Source organism: Salmo salar, chromosome 10, assembly GCF_965601325.2.
Source record: "Salmo salar chromosome 10, fSalSal1, whole genome shotgun sequence".
Lineage (NCBI taxonomy): Eukaryota > Metazoa > Chordata > Actinopteri > Salmoniformes > Salmonidae > Salmo > Salmo salar.
In genome coordinates, this window is record NC_138300.1 from 53,433,165 (window position 1) to 53,460,008 (window position 26,844).

The window sequence follows — 26,844 nt, forward strand, 5'->3', positions numbered from 1 at the left end:
AGTGGGACTTACCTTTATAGAGATTGGCTGGAGCCTGGCAGGTGTGTCCGCAGCCATTGGAGCAGCACTTCTTGGAGGCAGAGCAGTGTTTGTCAGCGGAGCAGCTCTCCACGCAGGCGGCAGCAAATCCCATGGCTCGCTGGGGAGGGGGGCAGTCCCCCTGCTTCCCTGACCTCAGAGACACCAAGAACTCCCAACTGGTCACACACTCATGATGCTTCTGAGGGAGGGACAGGGGGAGGAGGGAGGGAGAGGGTTAGATGGAGGAAGGGGCAGGGGGAGGAGGGATGTAGGGATGGAGAGGGACAGGGGAGGAGGGATGTAGAGGGTTAAATGGGGGGAGGTACAGGGGGAGGAGGGATGGAGGAATGGAGAGGGACAGGGGAGGAGGGATGGAGGGATAGAGAGGGACGGGGAGGAGGAATGGAAGGATGGAGAGGGGTAGATGGATGGAGAGACAGCGGGAGGAGGGATGAAGGGATGGAGAGGGACAGGGAGGAGGAGGAGGGGAGAAATGGAGAAGGACAGGGGAGGAGGAGGAGGGGAGAAATGGAGAAGGACAGGGGAGGAGGGATGGGGATGGAGAGGGAAGGAGGAGGAGGAATAGAAGGATGGAGAAGGGTAGATGGATGGAGAGACGGAGGGATGGAGAGTGATGGGGAGGAGGAGGGGTAGAGAGGTATAGATGGAGGAAGGGACAGGGGAGGAGGGATGGAGAGGGACAGGGGGAGGAGGGGTGGAAAGGGGTCGATGGAGGTATGGACAGGGGAGGAGGGATGGAGAGGGACAGGGGGAGGAGGGAGGGAGGGATGGAGAGGGACGGGGGAGGAGGGAGGGAGAGGGACAGGGGGAGGAGGGAGGGTGGGATTGAGAGGGACAGGGGGAGGAGGGAGGGAGGGATGGATGGAGCCAGCCTCCCCCCGCCTCTCACAGCCATTCTCCCCCCACCTCTCACAGCCATTCTCCCCCCCACCTCTCACAGCCAGCACCCCCACCTCTCACAGCCATTCTCCCCCCCACCTCTCCCCCCCCACCTCTCACAGCCACCTCTCACAGACAGACAGACAGACAGACAGACAGACAGACAGACGACAGACAGACAGACAGACAGACAGACAGACAGACAGACAGACAGACAGACAGACGATGTTGGTGTGGTGCTGTCTCTTACCGTCTCCAAAACCACAATGGTACTGTATAGGCCCTGCGGATGGCCATATACAGACACACACACACACACACACACACACACACACACACACACACACACACACACACACACACACACACACACACACACACACACACACACACACACACACACACACACACACAGAGGAGTCTGGCTGTGAGAGGGGTGAGGAGGCTGGCTGTGAGAGGTGGGGGGGAGAATGGCTGTGAGAGGTGGGGGGGGAGAATGGCTGTGAGAGGTGGGGGGGAGAATGGCTGTGAGAGGTGGGGGGGAGAATGGCTGTGAAAGGTGGGGGGGAGAATGGCTGTGAGAGGTGGGGGGGAGAATGGCTGTGAAAGGTGGGGGGGGAGAATGGCTGTGAGAGGTGGGGGGAGACTGGCTGTGAGAGGTGGGGGGGAGAATGGCTGTGAGAGGTGGGGGGGAGAATGGCTGTGAGAGGTGGGGGGGGAGAATGGCTGTGAAAGGTGGGGGGGAGAATGGCTGTGAGAGGTGGGGGGGGAGGCTGGCTGTGAGAGGTGGGGGGGAGAATGGCTGTGAAAGGTGGGGGGGAGAATGGCTGTGAAAGGTGGGGGGGAGGCTGGCTGTGAGAGGTGGGGGGAGGCTGGCTGTGAGAGGTGGGGGGAGGCTGGCTGTGAGAGGTGGGGGGAGAATGGCTGTGAGAGGTGGGGGGAGAGGTGGGGGGGGAGAATGGCTGTGAGAGGTGGGGGGGGCTGGCTGTGAGAGGTGGGGGGGAGAATGGCTGTGAGAGGCGGGGGGAGAATGGCTGTGAGAGGCGGGGGGAGGCGTGGGGGGAGAATGGCTGTGAGAGGTGGGGGGAGGCTGGCTGTGAGAGGTGGGGAGGAGGCTGGCTGTGAGAGGTGGGGGGAGAATGGCTGTGAGAGGTGGGGGGAGGCTGGCTGTGAGAGGTGGGGAGGAGGCTGGCTGTGAGAGGTGGGGGGAGAATGGCTGTGAGAGGTGGGGAGGAGATTGGCTGTGAGAGGCGGGGGGGAGAATAGCTGTGAGAGGCGGGGGGAGGCTGGCTGTGAGAGGCTGGGGGGAGGCTGGCTGTGAGAGGTGGGGGGAGGCTGGCTGTGAGAGGTGGGGAGGAGGCTCGCTGTGAGAGGTGGGGGGGAGAATGGCTGTGAGAGGTGGGGGAGAATGGCTGTGAGAGGTGGGGAGGAGAATGGCTGTGAAAGGTGGGGGAGGCTGGCTGTGAGAGGTCGGGGGAGAATGGCTGTGAAAGGTGGGGAGGAGGCTGGTTGTGAGAGGTGGGGGGAGGCTGGCTGTGAGAGGCGGGGGAGGCTGGCTGTGAGAGGTGGGGGGAGGCTGGCTGTGAGAGGTGGGGAGGCTGGCTGTGAGAGGTGGGGGGGAGGCTGGCTGTGAGAGGTGGGGGGAGGCTGGCTGTGAGAGGTGGGGGGAGGCTGGCTGTGAGAGGTGGGGGGAGGCTGGCTGTGAGAGGTGGGGGGAGGCTGGCTGTGAGAGGTGGGGGGGAATGGCTGTGAGAGGTGGGGGGGAGAATGGCTGTGAAAGGTGGGGGAGGCTGGCTGTGAGAGGTCGGGGGAGAATGGCTGTGAAAGGTGGGGAGGAGGCTGGTTGTGAGAGGTGGGGGGAGGCTGGCTGTGAGAGGCGGGGGAGGCTGGCTGTGAGAGGTGGGGGGAGGCTGGCTGTGAGAGGTGGGGAGGCTGGCTGTGAGAGGTGGGGGGAGGCTGGCTGTGAGAGGTGGGGGGAGGCTGGCTGTGAGAGGCTGGGGGGAGGCTGGCTGTGAGAGGCGGGGGGAGGCTGGCTGTGAGAGGCTGGGGGGAGGCTGGCTGTGAGAGGTGGGGGGAGGCTGGCTGTGAGAGGTGGGGGGGAGGCTGGCTGTGAGAGGCGGGGGGAGGCTGGCTGTGAGAGGCGGGGGGAGGCTGGCTGTGAGAGGTGGGGGGGGAGAATGGCTGTGAGAGGTGGGGGGAGGCTGGCTGTGAGAGGCGGGAGGAGGCTGGCTGTGAGAGGTGGGGGGGAGAATGGCTGTGAGAGTGGGGGAGGAGGCTGGCTGTGAGAGGCGGGAGGAGGCTGGCTGTGAGAGGTGGGGGGGGAGAATGGCTGTGAGAGGTGGGGAGGAGGCTGGCTGTGAGAGGCGGGGGGAGGCTGGCTGTGAGAGGCGGGGGGAGGCTGGCTGTGAGAGGCGGAGGGGAGACTGGCTTGTGAGAGGCGGGGGGGAGGCTGGCTGTGAGAGGCGGAGGGGAGACTGGCTGTGAGAGGCGGGGGGAGACTGGCTGTGAGAGGTGGGGGGAGAATGGCTGTGAGAGGTGGGGGGAGAATGGCTGTGAGAGGTGGGGGGAGACTGGCTGTGAGAGGCTGGGGGAGGCTGGCTGTGAGAGGCGGGGGGAGGCTGGCTGTGAGAGGCTGGGGGAGGCTGGCTGTGAGAGGTGGGGGGAGGCTGGCTGTGAGAGGTGGGGGGAGGCTGGCTGTGAGAGGTGGGGGGAGGCTGGCTGTGAGAGGCGGGGGGAGGCTGGCTGTGAGAGGTGGGGGGGAGAATGGCTGTGAGAGGTGGGAGGAGAATGGCTTTGAGAGGCGGGAGGAGGCTGGCTGTGAGAGGTGGAGGGGAGAATGGCTGTGAGAGTTGGGGAGGAGGCTGGCTGTGAGAGGCGGGAGGAGGCTGGCTGTGAGAGGTGGAGGGGATAATGGCTGTGAGAGTTGGGGAGGAGGCTGGCTGTGAGAGGCGGGGGGAGGCTGGCTGTGAGAGGTGGGGGGAGGCTGGCTGTGAGAGGTGGAGGGGGAGAATGGCTGTGAGAGGCGGGGGGAGGCTGGCTGTGAGAGGTGGAGGGGAGAATGGCTGTGAGAGGTGGGGGTGCTGGCTGTGAGAGGTGGGGGGGAGAATGTCTGTGAGAGGTGGGGGGAGAATGGCTGTGAGAGGCGGGGCGGAGGCTGGCTGTGAGAGGCGGGGGGAGGCTGGCTGTGAGAGGCGGGGGGAGGCTGGCTGTGAGAGGTGGGGAGGCTGGCTGTGAGAGGTGGGGGGAGGCTGGCTGTGAGAGGTGGGGGGAGAATGGCTGTGAGAGGTGGGGAGGAGGCTGGCTGTGAGAGGCGGGGGGAGGCTGGCTGTGAGAGGTGGAGGGGAGAATGGCTGTGAGAGGTGGGGGAGGCTGGCTGTGAGAGGTGGGGAGGAGGCTGGCTGTGAGAGGTGGGGACGAGGCTGGCTGTGAGAGGTGGGGGGAGAATGGCTGTGAAAGGTGGGGAGGAGGCTGGTTGTGAGAGGTGGGGGGAGGCTGGCTGTGAGAGGCGGGGGAGGCTGGCTGTGAGAGGTGGGGGGAGGCTGGCTGTGAGAGGTGGGGAGGCTGGCTGTGAGAGGTGGGGGGAGGCTGGCTGTGAGAGGTGGGGGGAGGCTGGCTGTGAGAGGTGGGGGGAGGCTGGCTGTGAGAGGTGGGGGGAGGCTGGCTGTGAGAGGTGGGGGGAGGCTGGCTGTGAGAGGTGGGGGGGAATGGCTGTGAGAGGTGGGGGGGAGAGGTGGGGGGGGGAATGGCTGTGAGAGGTGGGGGTGCTGGCTGTGAGAGGTGGGGGGGAGAATGGCTGTGAGAGGTGGGGGGAGAATGGCTGTGAGAGGCGGGGGGAGGCTGGCTGTGAGAGGCGGGGGGAGACTGGCTGTGAGAGGCGGGGGGAGACTGGCTGTGAGAGGCGGGGGGAGACTGGCTGTGAGAGGCGGGGGGAGACTGGCTGTGAGAGGCGGGGGGAGACTGGCTGTGAGAGGTGGGGGGAGAATGGCTGTGAGAGGTGGGGGGAGAATGGCTGTGAGAGGTGGGTGGGAGGCTGGCTGTGAGAGGCTGGGGAGGCTGGCTGTGAGAGGCGGGGGGAGGCTGGCTGTGAGAGGCTGGGGGAGGCTGGCTGTGAGAGGTGGGGGGAGGCTGGCTGTGAGAGGTGGGGGGAGGCTGGCTGTGAGAGGCGGGGGGAGGCTGGCTGTGAGAGGCGGGGGGAGGCTGGCTGTGAGAGGCTGGGGGAGGCTGGCTGTGAGAGGTGGGGGGAGGCTGGCTGTGAGAGGTGGAGGGGAGAATGGCTGTAAGAGGCGGGGGGAGACTGGCTGTGAGAGGTGGAGGGGAGAATGGCTGTGAGAGTTGGGGAGGAGGCTGGCTGTGAGAGGCGGGAGGAGGCTGGCTGTGAGAGGTGGGGGGAGGCTGGCTGTGAGAGGTGGGGGGAGAATGGCTGTGAGAGGTCATTTACTGTAACTAATACTAAGACCAGTCATTAACTGTCGCTAATACTAAGACCTGATGACTCCTTGCTGTCCCCAGTCCACAGTTTCAACTGTTCTGCCTGCGGCTATGGAACCCTGACCTGTTCACCGGACATGCTACCTGTCCCAGACCTGCTGTCCCAGACCTGCTGGAACCCTGACCTGTTCACCGGACATGCTACCTGTCCCAGACCTGCTGTCCCAGACCTGCTGGAACCCTGACCTGTTCACCGGACGTGCTACCTGTCCCAGACCTGCTGTCCCAGACCTGCTGGAACCCTGACCTGTTCACCGGACGTGCGACCTGTCCCAGACCTGCTGTTTTCAACTCTCTAGAGACAGCAGGAGCGATAGAGATACTCTCAAAGATCGGCTATGAAAAAGCCAACTGACACTTACTCTTGTGTTGCTGACTTGTTGCACCCTCGACAACTACTATGATTATTATTTGACCATGCTGGTCATTTATGAACATTTGAACATCTTGGCCATGTCTGTTATAATCTCCACCCGGCACAGCCAGAAGAGGACTGGCCACCCCTCATAGCCTGGTTCCTCTCTAGGTTTCTTCCTAGGTTTTGGCCTTTCTAGGGAGTTATTCCTAGCCACCGTGCTTCTACACCTGCATTGCTTGCTGTTTGGGGTTTTAGGCTGGGTTTCTGTACAGCACTTTGATATATCAGCTGATGTAAGAAGGGCTTTATAAATACATTTGATTTGATTTGACCAGTCATTTACTGCATCTAATACTAAGACCAGTCATTAACTGTCGCTAATACTAAGACCAGTCATTTCCTGTCACTAATACTAAGACCAGTCATTTTCTGTAACTAATACTAAGACCAGTCATTTTCTGTCACTAATACTAAGACCAGTCATTTCCTGTCACTAATACTAAGACCAGTCATTTCCTCTCACTAATACTAAGACCAGTCATTTAATGCAGGGAATGAATCTACTAGCTGTACAACACACAGAACACAAGCCTTTACGCTGGCACACACACAGAACACAAGCCTTTACGCTGGCACACACACAGAACACAAGCCTTTACGCTGGCACACACACAGAACACAAGCCTTTACGCTGGCACACACACAGAACACAAGCCTTTACGTTGGCGCACACACACAGAACACAAGCCTTTACGCTGGCACACACACAGAACACAAGCCTTTACGCTGGCACACACACAGAACACAAGCCTTTACGTTGGCACACACACAGAACACCCCAACAGTTGATGTATTATTTATCTATTTAAATAGAGCTAACGTGCTTCCTGTAGGTAAAGCCTACTACTGAATCTCTGAACAGAGATGTTAGCTCTTAACATCACCAAATGAGCCGTCCCTGCCTCTTCCCTTTGCGCGTGCGTGCGTGCGTGTGTGTGTAACACACCATTTGACTGTAAACACTAGGCTTAGTTAATAGACCTCAATTCTCCTCTGATCTTTTGTAACTGTGTAAGTATCGCTCCCCCGACAGCCCAGGACCCACGCTTCAAATCCAGGGATAAAAGGCTAGCATAACTACACCAGAGGAGGGTTACGCTCAACAATAACCATTTGTGGCCACCACTACCCTCCTAGAGGCAAAGAGGGGCCCACAGAGCAGACAGGGACAGTAGTCTGGCTGGGTGGAGGGGCCCACAGAGCAGACAGGAACAGTAGTCTGGCTGGGTGGAGGGGCCCACAGAGCAGACAGGGACAGTAGTCTGGCTGGGTGGAGGGGCCCACAGAGCAGACAGGGACAGTAGTCTGGCTGGGTGGACGGGCCCACAGAGCAGACAGGGACAGTAGTCTGGCTGGGTGGAGGGGCCCACAGAGCAGACAGGGACAGTAGTCTGGCTGGGTGGAGGGGCTGAAAGGAGCAGACAGGGACAGTAGTCTGGCTGGGTGGGTGGAGGGGCTGAAAGGAGCAGACAGGGACAGTAGTCTGGCTGGGTGGAGGGGCTGAAAGGAGCAGACAGGGACAGTAGTCTGGCTGGGTGGAGGGGCTGAAAGGAGCAGACAGGGACAGTAGTCTGGCTGGGTGGAGGGGCTGAAAGGAGCAGACAGGGACAGTAGTCTGGCTGGGTGGGTGGAGGGGCTGAAAGGAGCAGACAGGGACAGTAGTCTGGCTGGGTGGAGGGGCTGAAAGGAGCAGACAGAGACAGTAGTCTGGCTGGGTGGAGGGGCTGAAAGGAGCAGACAGGGACAGTAGTCTGGCTGGGTGGAAGGGCTGAAAGGAGCAGACAGGGACAGTAGTCTGGCTGGGTGGAGGGGCTGAAAGGAGCAGACAGGGACAGTAGTCTGGCTGGGTGGAGGGGCTGAAAGGAGCAGACAGGGACAGTAGTCTGGCTGGGTGGAGGGGCTGAAAGGAGCAGACAGGGACAGTAGTCTGGCTGGGTGGAGGGGCTGAAAGGAGCAACCTTCATGTCTGGTATTTGAACATCTCCTATTTGGTAAGAGCTCTTTTCTCTGTCAGGTAAACACTAACAGACTTTTGAGTTTTTGAGCTTCAGGTTGTCTAATGGATGGGACGAACTGTCCATACCAATCAGTTTCTAGGCCTGGGAACAAGAAATATGGACTCACTAAGCTACACTTCTTTAGGGGTACATCATGTTGGGGGTACATTAACAGATCTACCACAGTACAGAGAGAGGAGAGGAGAGGAGAGGAGAGGAGAGGAGAGGAGAGGAGAGGAGAGGAGAGGAGAGGAGAGGAGAGGAGAGGAGAGGAGAGGAGAGGAGAGGAGAGGGGAAGAGAGGAGGGGAGGAGAGGAGAGAGAGGAGGAGAGAGGAGGGGAGAGGAGAGGAGAGGAGGGGAGAGGAGGGGAGATGTGAGGAGAGGAGAGAGAGGAGGGGAGATGTGAGGAGAGGAGAGAGAGGAGGGGAGAGGAGGGTGCTTACCTCGCATGGTTTCTGAGACAGGTCTCTTCTGGTCTCCCACAGTTCCTTGCATGGCTGTAGGCACTGCAAACAAGCACATAAACAAACAAACAGAGAATGGTAGGGAGCACAGGAAAACAGCAACACAACAACACAACAGACAGACCGACAGACAGGACACGGGAATGGGACAGTTAGTCAGTTAGTCAGTCAGTTAGTCAGTAAACAGACGTGTGCATGACGTAGAGAACACGCCAAGGCTGGTGACACGCCACATACACTCCACACGCTGCCACATCCACAGAGCAGCAGACAGCACTCCACACGCTGCCACATCCACAGAGCAGCAGACAGCACTCCACACGCTGCCACATCCACAGAGCAGCAGACAGCACTCCACACGCTGCCACATCCACAGAGCAGCAGACAGCAGACATGTAGGAAAGCACAGAGGGATCTGAACAGAACAGCACACGTAAACATTCCTACCAACAGCTAGCAGGAGGAACAGTGTGTGTGTGTGTGTGTGTGTGTGTGTATTCGGGCGTGTGTGTTTAGGTGTGCGTGTAGTGTGTGTGTGCGTGCACATGTGAGAACAGACTGTTATACAGCCAGGTCACCTGTGATACAATTCAGTATTCAACGTCCATCCATGTCTGAGGACGTCGAGAGATGACGTGGAAACCAGCCACTAGGGCCAACCGTGAGCACTGTTACCTTCAAGTAGGTTTCTATTTTGCTAGGGTGTTGTGGATGGGGATTGTGGACGGGCGTAAGCATCTGCCCTCTGATTCTAAAGTTTGATGTTTGCAACAACAAAAAAATTGGACGTTTGAGAAACATGGACGAACGTCTAATTCTGATGTGATACTGTGAGAGCTAGTCGATTGTTCATGTGGCCACCTAGCCGGCGGCATAGTAGGCCTCTGTCCTGCAAGCTCACAAATGTGGACAGCACCCTGTAAACATGTCAGCTGCTGACAGTTATGGTTGGGCAGGCTCCTGTCTGTGTGCAGATGACATTACAGGGTTATAGGTTATAGGTTCTTATCCAGTCCTGCAACACGCCTATAGAGGGCTTGGCTGTGAATCCCTTCAACCAAAGCAACTGAGCTACTGAACTACTGAGCAAATGAATGACTGAGTTACTGAACTACTGAGTTACTGAACTACTGAACTACTGAGTTACTGAGTTACTGAACTACTGAGTTAGTAACTACTGAGTTACTGAACTACTGAGTTACTGAACTACTGAGTTACTGAGAACTGAACTACTGAGTAACTGAACTACTGAGTTACTGAGTAACTGAACTACTGAGTTACTGAGTTACTGAACTGCTGAGTTACTGAACTGCTGAGTTACTGAACTACTGAGTTACTGAACTACTGAGTTACTGAACTACTGAGTTACTGAACTACTGAGTTACTGAGTTACTGAACTACTGAGTTACTGAGTTACTGAACTAATGAGTTACTGAACTACTGAGTTACTGAACTACTGAGTTACTGAACTACTAAGTTACTGAACTACTAAGTTACTGAACTACTGAGTTACTGAACTACTGAGTTACTGAGTAACTGAACTACTGAGTTACTGAGTAACTGAACTACTGAGTTACTGAGTTACTGAACTGCTGAGTTACTGAACTACTGAGTTACTGAACTAATGAGTTACTGAACTACTGAGTTACTGAGTTACTGAACTACTGAGTTACTGAGTTACTGAACTACTGAGTTACTGAACTACTGAGTTACTGAACTACTGAACTACTGAGTTAGTGAACTACTGAGTTACTGAACTACTGAGTTACTGAACTACTGAGCTACTGAACGATTTAGTTACTGAGCTGCTGAGCAACTGAGCTACTGAGCAACTGAACTACTGAGTTACTGAACTACTGAGTTACTGAACTACTGAGTTACTGAACTACTGAGTTACTGAGCTACTGAACTACTGAGCGGACGAGACTGAGCACTGCACTGGAGCTCTGCACTGAGCTACTGAACTACTGAGTTACTGAACTACTGGCACGAGCCGACACGGTCGGACGCGGTACTGAACTACTGAGTTACTGAACTACTGAGCAACTGAGCTACTGAACTACTGAGTTACAGAGTTACTGAATTACTGAGTTACTGAAATACTGAGTTACTGAACTACTGAGTTACTGAACTACTGAGTTACTGAACAACTAAGTTACTGAACTACTGAGTTACTGAGCTACTGAACTACTGAGTTACTGAACTACTGAGCAACTGAGCTACTGAGTTACTGCACTACTGACTTACTGAGTTACTGAACTACTAAGTTACTGAACTACTGAGTTACTGAACTACTGAGTTACTGAACTACTGAGTTACTGAACTACTGAGCAACTGAGCTACTGAACTACTGAGCAAATGAATGACTGAGTTACTGAACTACTGAGTTACTGAACTACTAAGCAACTGAGCTACTGAACTACTGAGTTACTGAACTACTAAGCAACTGAGCTACTGAACTACTGAGTTACAGATTTACTAAACTACTGAGTTACTGAACTACTGAGTTACTGAACTACTGATTTACTGAACTACTGAGTTACTGAACTACTGAGTTACTGAACTACTGAACTACTGAGTTACTGAACTACTAACTTACTGAACTACTGAGCTACTGAGCTACTGAACTACTGAACTACTGAGTTACTGAGTTACTGAACTACTGAGTTACTGAACTACTGAGCAACTGAGCTACTGAACTACTGAGTTACTGAACTACTGAGCAACTGAACTACTGAGCAACTGAACTACTGAACTACTGAGTTACTGAACTACTGAGTTACTGAACTACTGAACTACTGAATTACTGAACTACTGAGTTACTGAACTACTGAGTTACTGAACTACTGAGTTACTGAGTTACTGAACTACTGAGTTACTGAGTTACTGAACTACTGAGTTACTGAACTACTGAACTACTGAGTTAGTGAACTACTGAGTTACTGAACTACTGAGTTACTGAACTACTGAGCTACTGAACGATTTAGTTACTGAGCTGCTGAGCAACTGAGCTACTGAGCAACTGAACTACTGAGTTACTGAACTACTGAGTTACTGAACTACTGAGTTACTGAACTACTGAGTTACTGAGCTACTGAACTACTGAGCAAATGAATGACTGAGTTACTGAGCTACTGAACTACTGAGTTACTGAACTACTAAGCAACTGAGCTACTGAACTACTGAGTTACTGAACTACTGAGCAACTGAGCTACTGAACTACTGAGTTACAGAGTTACTGAACTACTGAGTTACTGAACTACTGAGTTACTGAACTACTGAGTTACTGAACTACTGAGTTACTGAACAACTAAGTTACTGAACTACTGAGTTACTGAACTACTGAGTTACTGAACTACTGAGCAACTGAGCTACTGAGTTACTGCACTACTGACTTACTGAGTTACTGAACTACTAAGTTACTGAACTACTGAGTTACTGAACTACTGAGTTACTGAACTACTGAGTTACTGAACTACTGAGCAACTGAGCTACTGAACTACTGAGCAAATGAATGACTGAGTTACTGAACTACTGAGTTACTGAACTACTAAGCAACTGAGCTACTGAACTACTGAGTTACTGAACTACTAAGCAACTGAGCTACTGAACTACTGAGTTACAGAGTTACTAAATTACTGAGTTACTGAACTACTGAGTTACTGAACTACTGATTTACTGAACTACTGAGTTACTGAACTACTGAGTTACTGAACTACTGAACTACTGAGTTACTGAACTACTAACTTACTGAACTACTGAGCTACTGAGCTACTGAACTACTGAACTACTGAGTTACTGAACAACTGAGTTATTGAACTACTGAGTTATTGAACTACTGAGTTACTGAACTATACTGTGTTACTGAGTTACTGAACTACTGAGTTACTGAGTTACTGAACTACTGAGTTACTGAGTTACTGAACTACTGAGTTACTGAACTACTGAGTTACTGAACTACTGAGCAACTGAACTATTCACCTACTGAGTTACTGAGTTACTGAACTACTGAGTTACTGAGCAACTGAGCTACTGAACTACTGAGTTACTGAACTACTGAGTTACTGAGTTACTGAACTACTGATCAACTGAGCTACTGAGCAACTGAACAACTGAGTTACTGAACTACTGAGTTACTGAACTACTGAGTTACTGAACTACTGAGCTACTGAACTACTAACCTACTACTGAGCTACATAAATACTGAACTACTGAGCTACTGACCTACTGAGCTACTGAACTACTGAGCTACTGACCTACTAAGCTACTGACCTACTACAGAGCTACTGAACTACTACAGAGTTGCTGAACTACTACAGAGTTACTGAACTACTGAGCTACTGAACTACTACAGAGCTACTGAACTACTACACTACTACAGAGCTACTGAACTACTACATAGTTACTGAACTACTGAACAACTACAGTGTTACTGAACTACTACAGAACTACTGAGCTACTGAACTACTGAGCAACTAACTTACTGAGCTACTGAACTACTGAGCTACTAACCTACTGAACTACAGAGCTACTGAACTACTGAGCTACTGTACTATTACAGAGTTACTGAACTACTGAACTATTACAGAGTTACTGAACTACTACAGAGTTACTGAACTACTACAGAACTACTGAACTACTGAGCTACTGTACTACTCCAGAACTACTGAACAACTACAGAGTTACTGAACTACTTCAGAGTTACTGAACTACCACAAAACTACTGAACTACTGCAGAAGTACTGAACTACTGAACTACTACAGAGTTACTGAACTACTTCAGAGTTACTGAACTACTACAGAACTACTGAACTACTGAGCTGCTGTACTACTCCAGAACTACTGAACAACTACAGAGTTACTGAACTACTTCAGTGTTACTGAACTACCACAAAACTACTGAACTACTGCAGAAGTACTGAACTACTGAACTACTACAGAGTTACTGAACTACTTCAGAGTTACTGAACTACTGCAGAGGTACTGAACTACTGCAGAACTACTGAACTACTGCACTACTACAGAGCTACAGAACTACTATAGAACTACTGAACTACTGCAGAGCTACTGAACTACTACAGAGCTACTGAACTACTACTGAGCTACTGAACTACTGAGCTACTGAGCTACTAACCTACTGAGCTACTAAGCTACTGAGCTACTGAACTACTAACCTACTGAACTACTGAGCTACTAACCTACTGAACTACTAACCTACTGAGCTACTAACCTACTGAACTACTGAGCTACTGAGCTACTAACCTACTGAACTACTGAGCTACTAACCTACTGAACTACTAACCTACTGATCTACCGAGCTATTGAACTACTGAGCTACTGAGCTGATGAACTACTGAACAACTACAGAGCTACTGAACCACTGAACTACTACAGAGTTACTGAACTACTGAACTACTGCAGAACTACGGAACTACTGCACTACTACAGAGCTACAGAACTACTATAGAACTACTGCAGAGCTACTGAACTACTGAACTACTGCACTACTACAGAACTACTATAGAACTACTGAACTACTGCAGAGCTACTGAACTACTGCACTACTACAGAGTTACTGAACTACTGCACTACTGAGCTACTGCAGAGGTACTGAACGACTACAGTGTTACTGAACTACTGAACTACTGCACTACTACAGAGCTACAGAACTACTATAGAACTACTGAACTACTGCAGAGCTACTGAACTACTGCACTACTACAGAGTTACTGAACTACTGCACTACTGAGCTACTGCAGAGGTACTGAACTACTACATAGCTACTGAACTACTGCACTACTGAGCTACAGAGCGACTGAACTACTGAGCTACTGTGCTACTGTGCTACTGAGCTACTGAGCGACTGAACTACTGACCTACTACTGAACTGCTGAGTTTCTGAGCTACAACCACATGCAAACTTTATGTCTGAACTCAATAATAACGTGGTAGTACGGTTATTCTGATTGATTTTCTGCATTCATCAGAGTGCCATCAGGTAGCCTGATTTCAGCTGTGTCCATGGAAGCAGGATTATTAGGGGAATCGTTCTTCTTGCAAAGCATGTAAACATTTTTTATGAAACTATCCATAATAATCGCATTATTGTGTGCATGTAACCGTACTCATTGACAAATCCAGCCCAAAACGGGACGTTTCAAATACTTAGTAGTCGCCAAGGTTCCTGAGCATGTCTTTAATGAATTTACCTGCACAAAAGCAGAGGAAATAAAGAGACATGTGTAATATCCATAAAGAGACGGTTCCGTTGGCACAGTCCCGTTTCTCAGAACAAGGACATAAGGAATCCTAGGTTTTTCTCATCGTACAAAGAGAGCTCTGTGCGTGTGTGTGTGTGTGCGTGTGCGAGTCCTATCCATCGAGCTGCCTTGCCCCCCCCCCGTGGCCTGCCCTCGTAGTAGTTGGTCGGTGTGGTTCTTTAAAACAGACGGCAGAATATTGAGCCATCTGTTGTGTATCATCTGACGGATCGCTCAGGCATCTGCCACCATCCATTCCCCTTCTTCCCACTTCTCTTCTCTTCTCCAGGACAGACAGCTCTTACTTGGCTGAACTCTCCACAGCCAGGTCTGCCATACTGAAAGGCATCTGATTCTCAGAAAGGAGGAGGAGAGAAAAGGGAAGAAAGAGCAAGAACAGAGAGAGAGAGAAAGAGAACGATAGAGAGGGGAAGAGAGAGCAAGAACAGAGAGAAGGGAAGAGAGAACAAGAACCGAGAGAGAGCGAAAGAAAGTCAGAGAGTGAAATAGATTTTAGAAAATGGAGAGGGGAAGAGAGAGACCAAGAGGGCAGGTCTGATCTGGTTCTGGTCCCAATAGAAAGCTGTTCTGTACTGGTGTAAGTATCATTATGCTTCATTTGTGTCTTATTTTACATGGTGTACATGGTTACAACAACACAGATGTGACTGGGCAGCTCCGTGATCAAAACTGAGGGATCTGTCCCCCTTAGTGAATTGAGCAGTGCCAAAATACAAAGACACTTGAGTAGTGGAGACTGCTGAGGGGAGGACAGCTCATAGTAATGGCTGGAATGGAGTCAATGGAATGGTATAAACCACATGGAAACCATATGTTTGATATCATTCCATTGACGCCATTCCAGCCATTATTATGAGCTGTCCTCCCCTCAGCAGTCTCCACTGAGCTATATTGGCCCCTTGCATGTGATGTCCTGCAGTGCTTGTTGTCTACAGTTGTCTAACACAAGTAGTGAATTAAAGTCTGGAGTTATTATCAAAACAGTTCCAACAGTGACTGGCAATATTTCCCAATCTGTGATCCAGAGAGATGTAACATTACAGTATCGATTACCACCAGTTGGGGAATGTAGTTATTTTCCCCCTGCTAATCACACTGTTACGGGTCACTGATGAGCGTTAGAACTGAGGGTCAAAGCTCATAGAGCTGTCATAGTGTGTGTCCTTTTCAGTTCATTCCTTGGCATTCTAGATTTAGAATGGATGAAGGAAACATTTCCATCCCAAGCTATATGGTAGAAAAGCTGCTAGGGTATCATAGCCAGCCCGCAGCCTAACCAAATCTTTCAAAAATGCTTAAACTATACACTCTTAAAAGTCAAATCCAAACCACAAAACTCAATCTCAAGTGTGATCGGAACATCCTAAGTAAGTTCTGACGTGTACTATAAACACAGGTCAACCGCAGTGTGTACACCTGCATACATTTACTTATACTTAGATAATATACAATAACTGTTTCCCTATGGAGAATACTGCATGCAGTTCGGGCATAGCACACATCCCACCCAATGTGGATCTAGCATTCGTGTGCCAATCATTCAGCACGCTGAGTTTTAGGGACTACCAGCTGTAGACGTTTGACTGCCAACATTTTTCACAAGATTCTACAAGTAAAATCGGTGCGCACTCGGTACGCTAATTACATTCGGAGGTGCTAAGTACTCTCAGTCTCCAAACGCTATTGGTGTGTCTGAGCCCTTACACTTAGATAATAAACAGCCTGTAGATACCAGAGATATTCTGGCCTTCTGCTCTCTCTCTCTGGTCTCTCCCTGTCTCTGTTCTCTCCCTGTCTCTGGTCTCTCCCTGTCTCTGGTCTCTCCCTGTCTCTGGTCTCTCGCTGTCTCTGGTCTCTCCCTCTCCCTGTCTCTGGTCTCTCCCTGTCTCTGGTCTCTCCCTGTCTCTGGTCTCTCCCTGGTCTCTGGTCTCTCCCTGGTCTCTCCCTGTCTCTGGTCTCTCCCTGTCTCTGGTCTCTCCCTGTCTCTGGTCTCTCCCTGTCTCTGGTCTCTCCCTGGTCTCTCCCTGTCTCTGGTCTCTCCCTGTCTCTGGTCTCTCCCTGTCTCTGGTCTCTCCCTGTCTCTGGTCTCTCCCTGTCTCTGGTCTCTCCCTGTCTCTGGTCTCTCCCTCTCTCCCTGTCTCTGGTCTCTCCCTGTCTCTGGTCTCTCCCTGTCTCTGGTCTCTCCCTGTCTCTGGTCTCTCCCTGTCTCTGGTCTCTCCCTGTCTCTGGTCTCTCCCTGTCTCTGGTCTCTCCCTGTCTCTGGTCTCTCCCTGTCTCTGGTCTCTCCCTGTCTCTGGTCTCTCCCTCTCTCTGGTCTCCTCTCTACCAGCCTGAAGCAGTGTGTTTGAAGCGTTCCTCAGGTCCCAGATATGTTCTCTCTCTCTCTGTGTCTCTCTATCTCTGTGTCTCTCTCTCTCTGTGTCTCTCTCTGAGGAACTCACTTTAGACATTTCACTCTAAATAATGCCTGGCTCTCTTTGGCCCTGTCAAACCATACATTCCGACTGCTGACACACCAGAGAGAGCGACAGAGAGACACATGGAGGGAGAGGGAAAGAAAGTTAGAGGACGGCCAGAGTAAATATCAGCATAGAAAACCATTATAGATAACAATAGCTAAAGGTTATTCTCTCTCTCTTCTCTCTCCCTCTTTTTCTCTCTCTCTCTAACACACACTCACACATTTGTTAGTAATTGGATTCTATTCATGCTCACCCGTAAAGTGTGACTTCAAAACAGCCAGGCTGATGGCCCACAGCTATGAACGTCAGTGTGACTTCTGAAGGTTGTAAATAGTGACCGTAAACTCACGCGTCTGAACTACTAAAAGCTATGTGAGGTTCAGCTGGCCTCCACACACATGGCATACTGCCCCACAGGACTAGTCCTACCACACTGGACTAATGGGTGAATTATGGATAGGTTCAGGATTTCCTCATGAATATGTGATGTGACCTGGAAAATCTCTGAGTCCTAATTATGCAATTTACTTTACCATCTCTGAGTCCTAATTATTCAATTTACTTTACAATCTCTGGGTCCTAATTATTCAATTTACTTTACCATCTCTGAGTCCCAATTATTCAATTTACTTTACAATCTCTGGGTCCTAATTATTCAATTTACTTTACCATCTCTGGGTCCTAATTATTCAATTTACTTTACCATCTCTGGGTCCTAATTATTCAATTTACTTTACCATCTCTGGGTCCTAATTATTACATTTACTTTACCATCTCTGGGTCCTAATTATTACATTTACTTTACCATCTCTGGGTCCTAATTATTACATTTACTTTACCATCTCTGGGTCCTAATTATTACATTTACTTTACCATCTCTGGGTCCTAATTATTATTTTTACTTTACCATCTCTGGGTCCTAATTATTACATTTACTTTACCATCTCTGGGTCCTAATTATTACATTTACTTTACCATCTCTGGGTCCTAATTATTACATTTACTTTACCATCTCTGGGTCCTAATTATTACATTTACTTTACCATCTCTGGGTCCTAATTATTACATTTACTTTACCATCTCTGAGTCCTAATTATTCAACAGGCTTTAGCAAGGGCTGAGAGTTTTTCCATGTCAGGTCACGTAGTAACTCCTGGCCCTCAGACATAATATATAAATGCTGTGGTTTCACCTCTTCCTCTGGCTTCTCAGACGGGTTACAATTGGTCATGTTATTGTTAGGGATACATTGCCATGCAGTAGTTACAGGTCTAGACTATTTATTTGACTCTCCGTCTCCCACTCTAATTAATTTGATTTCCTAAGACCCAGAGCTGCTTCATAATAATTCCCTGAAAAGGGTTTTCCATAGAGACTCATAAGGACCTACTCTACTCAACTCTCAGTTCAGTGGAAGTCTCAGTGTTGTGGCTGAAGGTCTGTTGGAGCCAGTCAGGCTCTGGAGTCCGGCCAGTGGACCAACTCTCAGTTCAGTGGAAGTCTCAGTGTTGTGGCTTAAGGTCTGTTGGAGCCAGTCAGGCTCTGGAGTCAGGCCAGTGGACCTAATAGAATGATTAATGCTGAAGGTCTGTTATAGCCAGTCAGGCCAGTGGTCCTAATATAATGGTTAATGCTGAAGGTCTGTTATAGCCAGTCAGGCCAGTGGACCTAATAGAATGATTAATGCTGAAGGTCTGTTATAACCAGTCAGGCCAGTGGTCCTAATATAATGGTTAATGCTGAAGGTCTGTTATAGCCAGTCAGGCCAGTGGACCTAATAGAATGATTAATGCTGAAGGTCTGTTATAACCAGTCAGGCCAGTGGTCCTAATATAATGATTAATGCTGAAGGTCTGTTATAGCCAGTCAGGCCAGTGGTCCTAATAGAATGATTAATGCTGAAGGTCTGTTATAACCAGTCAGGCCAGTGGACCTAATATAATGATTAATGCTGAAGGTCTGTTATAGCCAGTCAGGCCAGTGGTCCTAATATAATGATTCATGCTGAAGGTCTGTTATAGCCAGTCAGGCCAGTGGACCTAATAGAATGATTAATGCTGAAGGTCTGTTATAGCCAGTCAGGCCAGTGGACCTAATATAATGATTAATGCTGAAGGTCTGTTATAGCCAGTCAGGCCAGTGGTCCTAATATAATGATTCATGCTGAAGGTCTGTTATAGCCAGTCAGGCCAGTGGACCTAATAGAATGATTAATGCTGAAGGTCTGTTATAGCCAGTCAGGCCAGTGGACCTAATATAATGATTAATGCTGAAGGTCTGTTATAGCCAGTCAGGCCAGTGGTCCTAATATAATGATTAATGCTGAAGGTCTGTTATAGCCAGTCAGGCCAGTGGACCTAATAGAATGATTAATGCTGAAGGTCTGTTATAGCCAGTCAGGCCAGTGGTCCTAATATAATGATTCATGCTGAAGGTCTGTTATAGCCAGTCAGGCCAGTGGTCCTAATATAATGATTCATGCTGAAGGTCTGTTATAGCCAGTCAGGCCAGTGGTCCTAATATAATGATTCATGCTGAAGGTCTGTTATAACCAGTCAGGCCAGTGGACCTAATATAATGATTAATGCTGAAGGTCTGTTATAGCCAGTCAGGCCAGTGGACCTAATAGAATGATTAATGCTGAAGGTCTGTTATAACCAGTCAGGCCAGTGGACCTAATATAATGATTAATGCTGAAGGTCTGTTATAGCCAGTCAGGCCAGTGGACCTAATAGAATGATTAATGCTGAAGGTCTGTTATAACCAGTCAGGCCAGTGGACCTAATATAATGATTAATGCTGAAGGTCTGTTATAGCCAGTCAGGCCAGTGGACCTAATAGAATGATTAATGCTGAAGGTCTGTTATAGCCAGTCAGGCCAGTGGACCTAATAGAATGATTAATGCTAAAGATCTGTTACAGCCAGTCAGGCCAGTGGTCCTAATAGAATGGTTAATTCAGGCTACTTGTAAGAACTTTCTTCCTTCCTGTTTTGCCTCTTGTCTTCCAGGCTTTCCTCCGTTGGGCTGGCTGGCCCACTGCTGGGCCCTGGGCAGAGCCCTCCAGCTCATTGAAACTGAGGGTGTACGATATTAATGCAAAATTAGTGCAAAATTAGTATTAATGCAAAATTAGTATTGCATTTGGCCATCAGTGCATCCTCAACATATGATAATGCCAATGAGGGCCAGTGGCCAGTGGTACCAGACGCCTGGGCTGGGGCTAAGGCTAGGGGTAACTCAGGGCGACTGGGCTGGGGCTAAAGCTAGGGGTAACTCAGGGCGACTGGGCTGGGGCCAAGGCTAGGGGTAACTCAGGGCGACTGGGCTGGGGCTAAAGCTAGGGGTAACTCAGGGCGACTGGGCTGGGGCCAAGGCTAGGGGTAACTCAGGACGACTGGGCTGGGGCCAAGGCTGGGGGTAACTCAAGTCGACAGGGCATCTCAGGGCGACAGGGCTGGGGGTATCTCAGGGCGACAGGGCTGGGGGTAACTCAGGGCGACAGGGCTGGGGGTAAGGCTGGGGGTAACTCAGGGCGATAGGGCTGAGGGTAACTCAGGCGATAGGGCTGATGGTAACTCAGGGCGATAGGGCTGGGGGTAACTCAGGGCGATAGGGCTGGGGGTAACTCAGGGCGACAGGGCTGGGGGTAACTCAGGGCGACAGGGCTGGGGGTAACTCAGGGCGACAGGGCTGGGGGTAACTCAGGGTGACAGGGCTGGGGGTAACTCAGGGCGACAGGGCTGGGGGTAACTCAGGGCGACAGGGCTGGGGGTAACTCAGGGCGACAGGGCTGGGGGTAAGGCTGGGGGTAACTCAGGGCGACAGGGCCGGGGGTAAGGCTGGGGGTAACTCAGGGCGACAGGGCCGGGGGTAAGGCTAGGGGTAACTCAGGGCGACAGGGCCGGGGGTAAGGCTAGGGGTAACACAGGGCGACTGGGCTGGGGGTAAGGCTGGGGGTAACTCAGAGCGATAGGGCTGGGGGTAAGGCTGTGGGTAACTCAGGGCGACAGGGCTGGGGGTAACTCAGGGCGATAGGGCTGGGGGTAACTCAGGGCGACAGGGCTGGGGGTAACTCAGGGCGACAGGGCCGGGGGTAAGGCTAGGGGTAACTCAGGGCGACAGGGCCGGGGGTAAGGCTAGGGGTAACTCAGGGCGACTGGGCTGGGGGTAAGGCTGGGGGTAACACAGGGCGACTGGGCTGGGGGTAAGGCTGGGGGTAACTCAGAGCGATAGGGCTGGGGGTAAGGCTGTGGGTAACTCAGGGCGACAGGGCTGGGGGTAACTCAGGGCGACAGGGCTGGGGGTAAGGCTGGGGGTAACTCAGGGCGTCAGGGCTGGGGGTAACTCAGGGCGACAGGGCTGGGGGTAAGGCTGGGGGTAACTCAGGGCGTCAGGGCTGGGGGTAACTCAGGGCGACAGGGCTGGGGGTAACCTCTGGATCATCACAGTGACGTGTTCCTGGGGGAACGTTGCCATACCAAGGGGAGTGTCTGTCTGTCCAGACGACAGACACTCTATACTCCTGTGGCCCTGGATGTAATGCTGCACACACAGACACAAACCGTAGTGCTGTAACCAGAGCCGCAGGTCACTGTGACTGATGGGTTAGAAATATGGCCGGGCTTCGCCAAGGGAACTCCCAGAGGCCTCGTCACTGTGCCGCACGGCACTCCACGCTCACATCTGAGAATCCACCGCCAAGGCCCAGCGCTTTGATCCCTTCCCTGCTTTACTCTCTCTCTCCCTCCCTCTCTCGCTCTCTCCATCCTTCCCTCCCTCCACCGGCCCAGGCCCAGCCACACTAACCCCACTACCCGCCGCTCATAACACTCCTCAGAGACACAGGAATCCCAGTACTGTGCCAGCCTATAAATGACAGTAAAGGATACAATAGGATGCCCTCACCTCAACACTAGAAGGCCAAGCCAGGTGTGATTCCCATTCAGATGGATAGAGGGGGGAGACAAGAAACACAAGACGTCTTTAGAATGGAAACCTAAGGCTGTAGATCATTCTCTGGGGTGGATTATGATGATGTGGCATGGGATTTGAGTAGGGAGCGGTATGCCGTGGAGACAGGTGGCAGATCTGAATTATGGCTTGGGCCAAGGGTAGTGCACTATGTAGGGCAGGGTTCCTCAATAGGTAGCCCAAAAAACGTTGTTGGACATAAAATACTTTAAAATCACCAGGAAATCATCTCAAAGTGATTTTAATTCAGGAAATCTGTTCCCAAGTATTCCCACGCATGAATAGAGAGACATATGTAATTGTCACGTCCTGACCAGTAAAAGGGGTTATTTGTCATTATAGTTGGTCAGGGCGTGGCAGGGGGGTGTTTGTTTTGTGTGTTTGGGTATTTTGGGTTTAGGTTCTAGTCTTCCTATTTCTATGTTTAAATCTAACTTTTCTATTTCTATGTGAGTTTTGGCAATGTCCTCCAATTACATTTACATTTACATTTAAGTCATTTAGCAGAGGCTCTTATCCAGAGCGGAGGAACTAGTACTGTTGTAGTTTTTCTCTGTGGGCTGAACTGTCTGGAGGAACTAGTACTGTCTGGAGGAACTAGTACTGTTGTAGTTTCTCTCTGTGGGCTGCACTCTTACTCAAGTAATTTCTGAAAGAAGATACTTTCTTTTTACTCCGTTACATTTCACCAAATCACTTCAGTTACATAGATTTATATTATTACATATTATGTTGCAGAGCTCGACAAAGGGCTGCCCGCTGTGAGGTTTTGGAAACCCTTCAGGCCAGTCAATCATCCCCGTCAGTGGCCCGCTTGGGCAAAGTGGGGAAAAAACATAGCAATAACTCTATTTTCAAAATAGGTTATATAATTGATGAAAAGAACAGAGGACTTCCTGAAGCTGTTACTTCGTTATGTTGATTATTTCTCACATACACATCCGTAGCCTGAGCGGAATAGACAATCATCTGTCGGGCAGCAGGAGCGTGCAACTCTGAACTGGTGGTCCGTGGAGCAGCTCACAAAAGAACGACAGCGGTAGGGTATGTAGGAAAGATATTTAAATTAGAGGCAGCTGGTTGTTGTTGTCTCTAATTGGAGGCCATATTTAGTTGTGTTTGTTTTCACTTCTGTTTGTGGGTGGTTGTTTCTAGTATAGTCTGTGCACCTTACTGGACTGTTTTTGTCGTTTGTTTATTTTGATTACCTAAGTGTTTTCTTTAATAAAATAAGAAGATGAACACTTTACCCGTTGCGTTTTGGTCCCCCTTCAACGACGCTTATGTCAGTAATCATATCCCAATGTAACCAAGGTTTGAAATTATTCTGTTTTTCTCAAATACTATTTACTGTATCTGTTTGGGATTCTTGCGGTCAATTTGCAGTGTATAAATTATTAATAACTATGTTTCGGCCCCTCGACCATCCGCTAAAGGAAAAATCGTCCCACGGCTGAATGTAATTGGTCCCCTGATATATGGAATACTACAGGGGTGGGAAGTAACACGTTACAGTTCTTAAGTACATTTTGGTGGAACTAGTACTCTTCTAGTTACTCTCTGTGGGCTGTACCATCTGGAGGAACTAGTACTGTCTGGAGGAACTAGTACTGCCTGGAGGAACTAGGACTGTCTGGAGGAACTAGTACTGTTCTAGTTACTCTGTGGGCTGTACCATCTGGAGGAACTAGTACTGTCTGGAGGAACTAGTACTGTTCTAGTTACTCTGTGGGCTGTACTGTGTGGAGGAACTAGTACTGTTATAGTTACTCTCTGTGGGCTGAACTGTCTGGAGGAACTAGTACTGTCTGGAGGAACTAGTACTGTCTGGAGGAACTAGTACTGTTGTAGTTTCTCTCTGTGGCCTGAACTGTCTGGAGGAACTAGTACTGTCTGGAGGAACTAGTACTGTTGTAGTTTCTCTCTGTGGGCTGTACTGTCTGGAGGAACTAGTACTGTCTGGAGGAACTAGTACTGTCTGGAGGAACTAGTACTCTTCTAGTTACTCTCTGTGGGCTATACTGTCTGGAGGAACTAGGACTGTCTGGAGGAACTAGGACTGTTATAGTTACTCTCTGTGGACTGTACTGTCTGGAGGAACGAGGACTGCCTGGAGGAACTAGTACTGTCTGGAGGAACTAGTACTGTTCTAGTTACTCTGTGGGCTGTACTGTCTGGAGGAACTAGTACTGTTCTAGTTACTCTCTGTGGGCTGAACTGTCTGGAGGAACTAGTACTGTTATAGTTACTCTCTGTGGGCTGAACTGTCTGGAGGAACTAGTACTGTCTGGAGGAACTAGTACTGTCTGGAGGAACTAGTACTGTCTGGAGGAACTAGTACTGTTGTAGTTTTTCTCTGTGGGCTGAACTGTCTGGAGGAACTAGTACTGTCTGGAGGAACTAGTACTGTTGTAGTTTCTCTCTGTGGGCTGCACTCTTACTCAAGTAATTTCTGAAAGAAGATACTTTCTTTTTACTCCGTTACATTTCATCAAATCACTTCAGTTACATAGATTTATATTATTACATATTATGTTGCAGAGCTCGACAAAGGGCTGCCCGCTGTGAGGTTTTGGAAACCCTCCAGGCCAGTCAATCATCCCCGTCAGTGGCCCGCTTGGGCAAAGTGGGAAAAAAACATAGCAATAACTCTATTTTCAAAATAGGTTATATAATTGATGAAAAGAACAGAGGACTTCCTGAAGCTGTTACTTCGTTATGTTGATTATTTCTCACATACACATCCATAGCCTGAGCGGAATAGACAATCATCTGTCGGGCAGCAGGAGCGTGCAACTCTGAACTGGTGGTCCGTGGAGCAGCTCACAAAAGAACGACAGCGGTAGGGTATGTAGGAAAGATATTTAAACTTATGATAACTACCAGTAAAATGCTATGGCAAAAATGGGTACGAAAACCAGGTATGTAAAACATTTGGTCTGAAGTCTTGGTTAAATTCAGTCATCATGTGCTGTTTGAATGACATTTTCGAATGCTTTCTCCAAAAAACGCCTAAATTAAATGTTGACTGCAAAGTAGACCTACAGTGGCTTGCGAAAGTATTCACCCACCTTGGCATTTTTCCTATTTTGTTGCCTTACAACCTGAAATTAAAATGGATTTTTTGGGGGTTTGTATCATTTGATTTACACAACATGGAAACCCAAATTGGTCTACACGGACAAGTTCTGGCCTGGTTTAAATCTTATCTGTCGGAAAGATATCAGTTTGTCTCTGTGGATGGTTTGTCCTCTGACAAATCAACTGTAAATGTCGGTGTTCCTCAAGGCTCCGTTTTAGGACCACTATTGTTTTCACTATATATTTTACCTCTTGGTGATGTCATTCAGAAACATAATGTTAACTTTCACTGCTATGCGGATGACACACAGCTGTACATTTCGATGAAACATGGTGAAGCCCCAAAATTGCCCTCCCTGGAAGCCTGTGTTTCAGACACAAGGAAGTGGATGGCGGCAAATGTTCTACTTTCTACTTTCTAAAAATCTGAAACTTTCTGTCCAATAATGATGCAGAAAAATGTATCCATGCTTTTGTTACTTCTAGGTTAGACTACTGCAATGCTCTACTTTCCGGCTAAAGCACTAAATACATGTCAGTTAGTGCTAAACACGGCTGCTAGAATCTTGACTAGAACCAAAAAAGTAGATCATAATACTCCAGTGCTAGCCTCTCTACACTGGCTTCCTGTTAAGGCAAGGGCTGATTTCAAGGTTTTACTGCTAACCTACAAAGCATTACATGGGCTTGCTCCTACCTATCTTTCCGATTTGGTCCTGCCGTACATACGTACATGTACACTACGGTCACAAGACACAGGCCTCCTTATTGTCCCTAGAATTTCTAACCAAACAGCTGGAGGCAGGGCTTTCTCCTATAGAGCTCAATTTTTATGGAATGGTCTGCCTATCCATGTGAGAGACGCAGACTCGGTCTCAACCTTTAAGTCTTTATTGAAGACTCATCTCTTCAGTAGGTCCTATGATTGAGTGTAGTCTGGCCCAGGAGTGTGAAGGTGAACGGAAAGGCACTGGAGCAACGAACCGCCCTTGCTGTCTCTGCCTGGCCGGTTCCCCTCTCTCCACTGGGATTCTCTGCCTCTAACCCTATTACAGGGCCTGAGTCACTGGCTTACTGGTGCTCTTCCATGCCGTCCCTAGGAGGGGTGCGTCACTTGAGTGGGTTGAGTCACTGACGTGATCTTCCTGTCCGGGTTGGCGCCCCCCCTTGGGTTGTGCCGTGGCGGAGATCTTCGTGGGCTATACTCGGCCTTGTCTCAGGATGGTAAGTTGGTGGTTGAAGATATCCCTCTAGTGGTGTGGGGGCTGTGCTTTGGCAAAGTGGGTGGGGTTATATCCTGCCTGTTTGGCCCTGTCCGGGGCTATCGTCGGACGGAGCCACAGTGTCTCCTGACCCCTCCTGTCTCAGCCTCCAGTATTTATGCTGCAGTAGTTTACAGTGAGGGAAAAAAGTATTTGATCCCCTGCTGATTTTGTACGTTTGCCCACTGACAAAGAAATGATCAGTCTATAATTTTAATGGTAGGTTTATTTGAACAGTGAGAGACAGAATAACAACAACAAAAAATCCAGAAAAACGCATGTCAAAAATGTTATAAATTGATTTTCATTTTAATGAGGGAAATAAGTATTTGACCCCCTCTCAATCAGAAAGATTTCTGGCTCCCAGGTGTCTTTTATACAGGTAATGAGCTGAGATTAGGAGCACACTCTTAAAGGGAGTGCTCCTAATCTCAGTTTGTTACCTGTATAAAAGACACCTGTCCACAGAAGCAATCAATCAATCAGATTCCAAACT

The 26,844-nt window shown here is 49.9% G+C and overlaps 1 protein-coding gene across 1 annotated transcript in view; it reads right to left on the reverse strand.

The window, feature by feature from the left end:
• anos1b (anosmin 1b) overlaps positions 1 to 26,844 on the reverse strand; it is a 147,968-nt gene that overhangs the window by 38,851 nt on the left and 82,273 nt on the right. Inside the window, exons 3-4 of the mRNA XM_082957076.1 lie at positions 8,269 to 8,331; positions 13 to 220 (exon numbers count right to left, since the gene is read on the reverse strand). Of these exons, the coding sequence (XP_082813202.1) occupies positions 13 to 220; positions 8,269 to 8,331 (271 nt within the window). The remainder of the gene's footprint in view (positions 1 to 12; positions 221 to 8,268; positions 8,332 to 26,844) is intronic.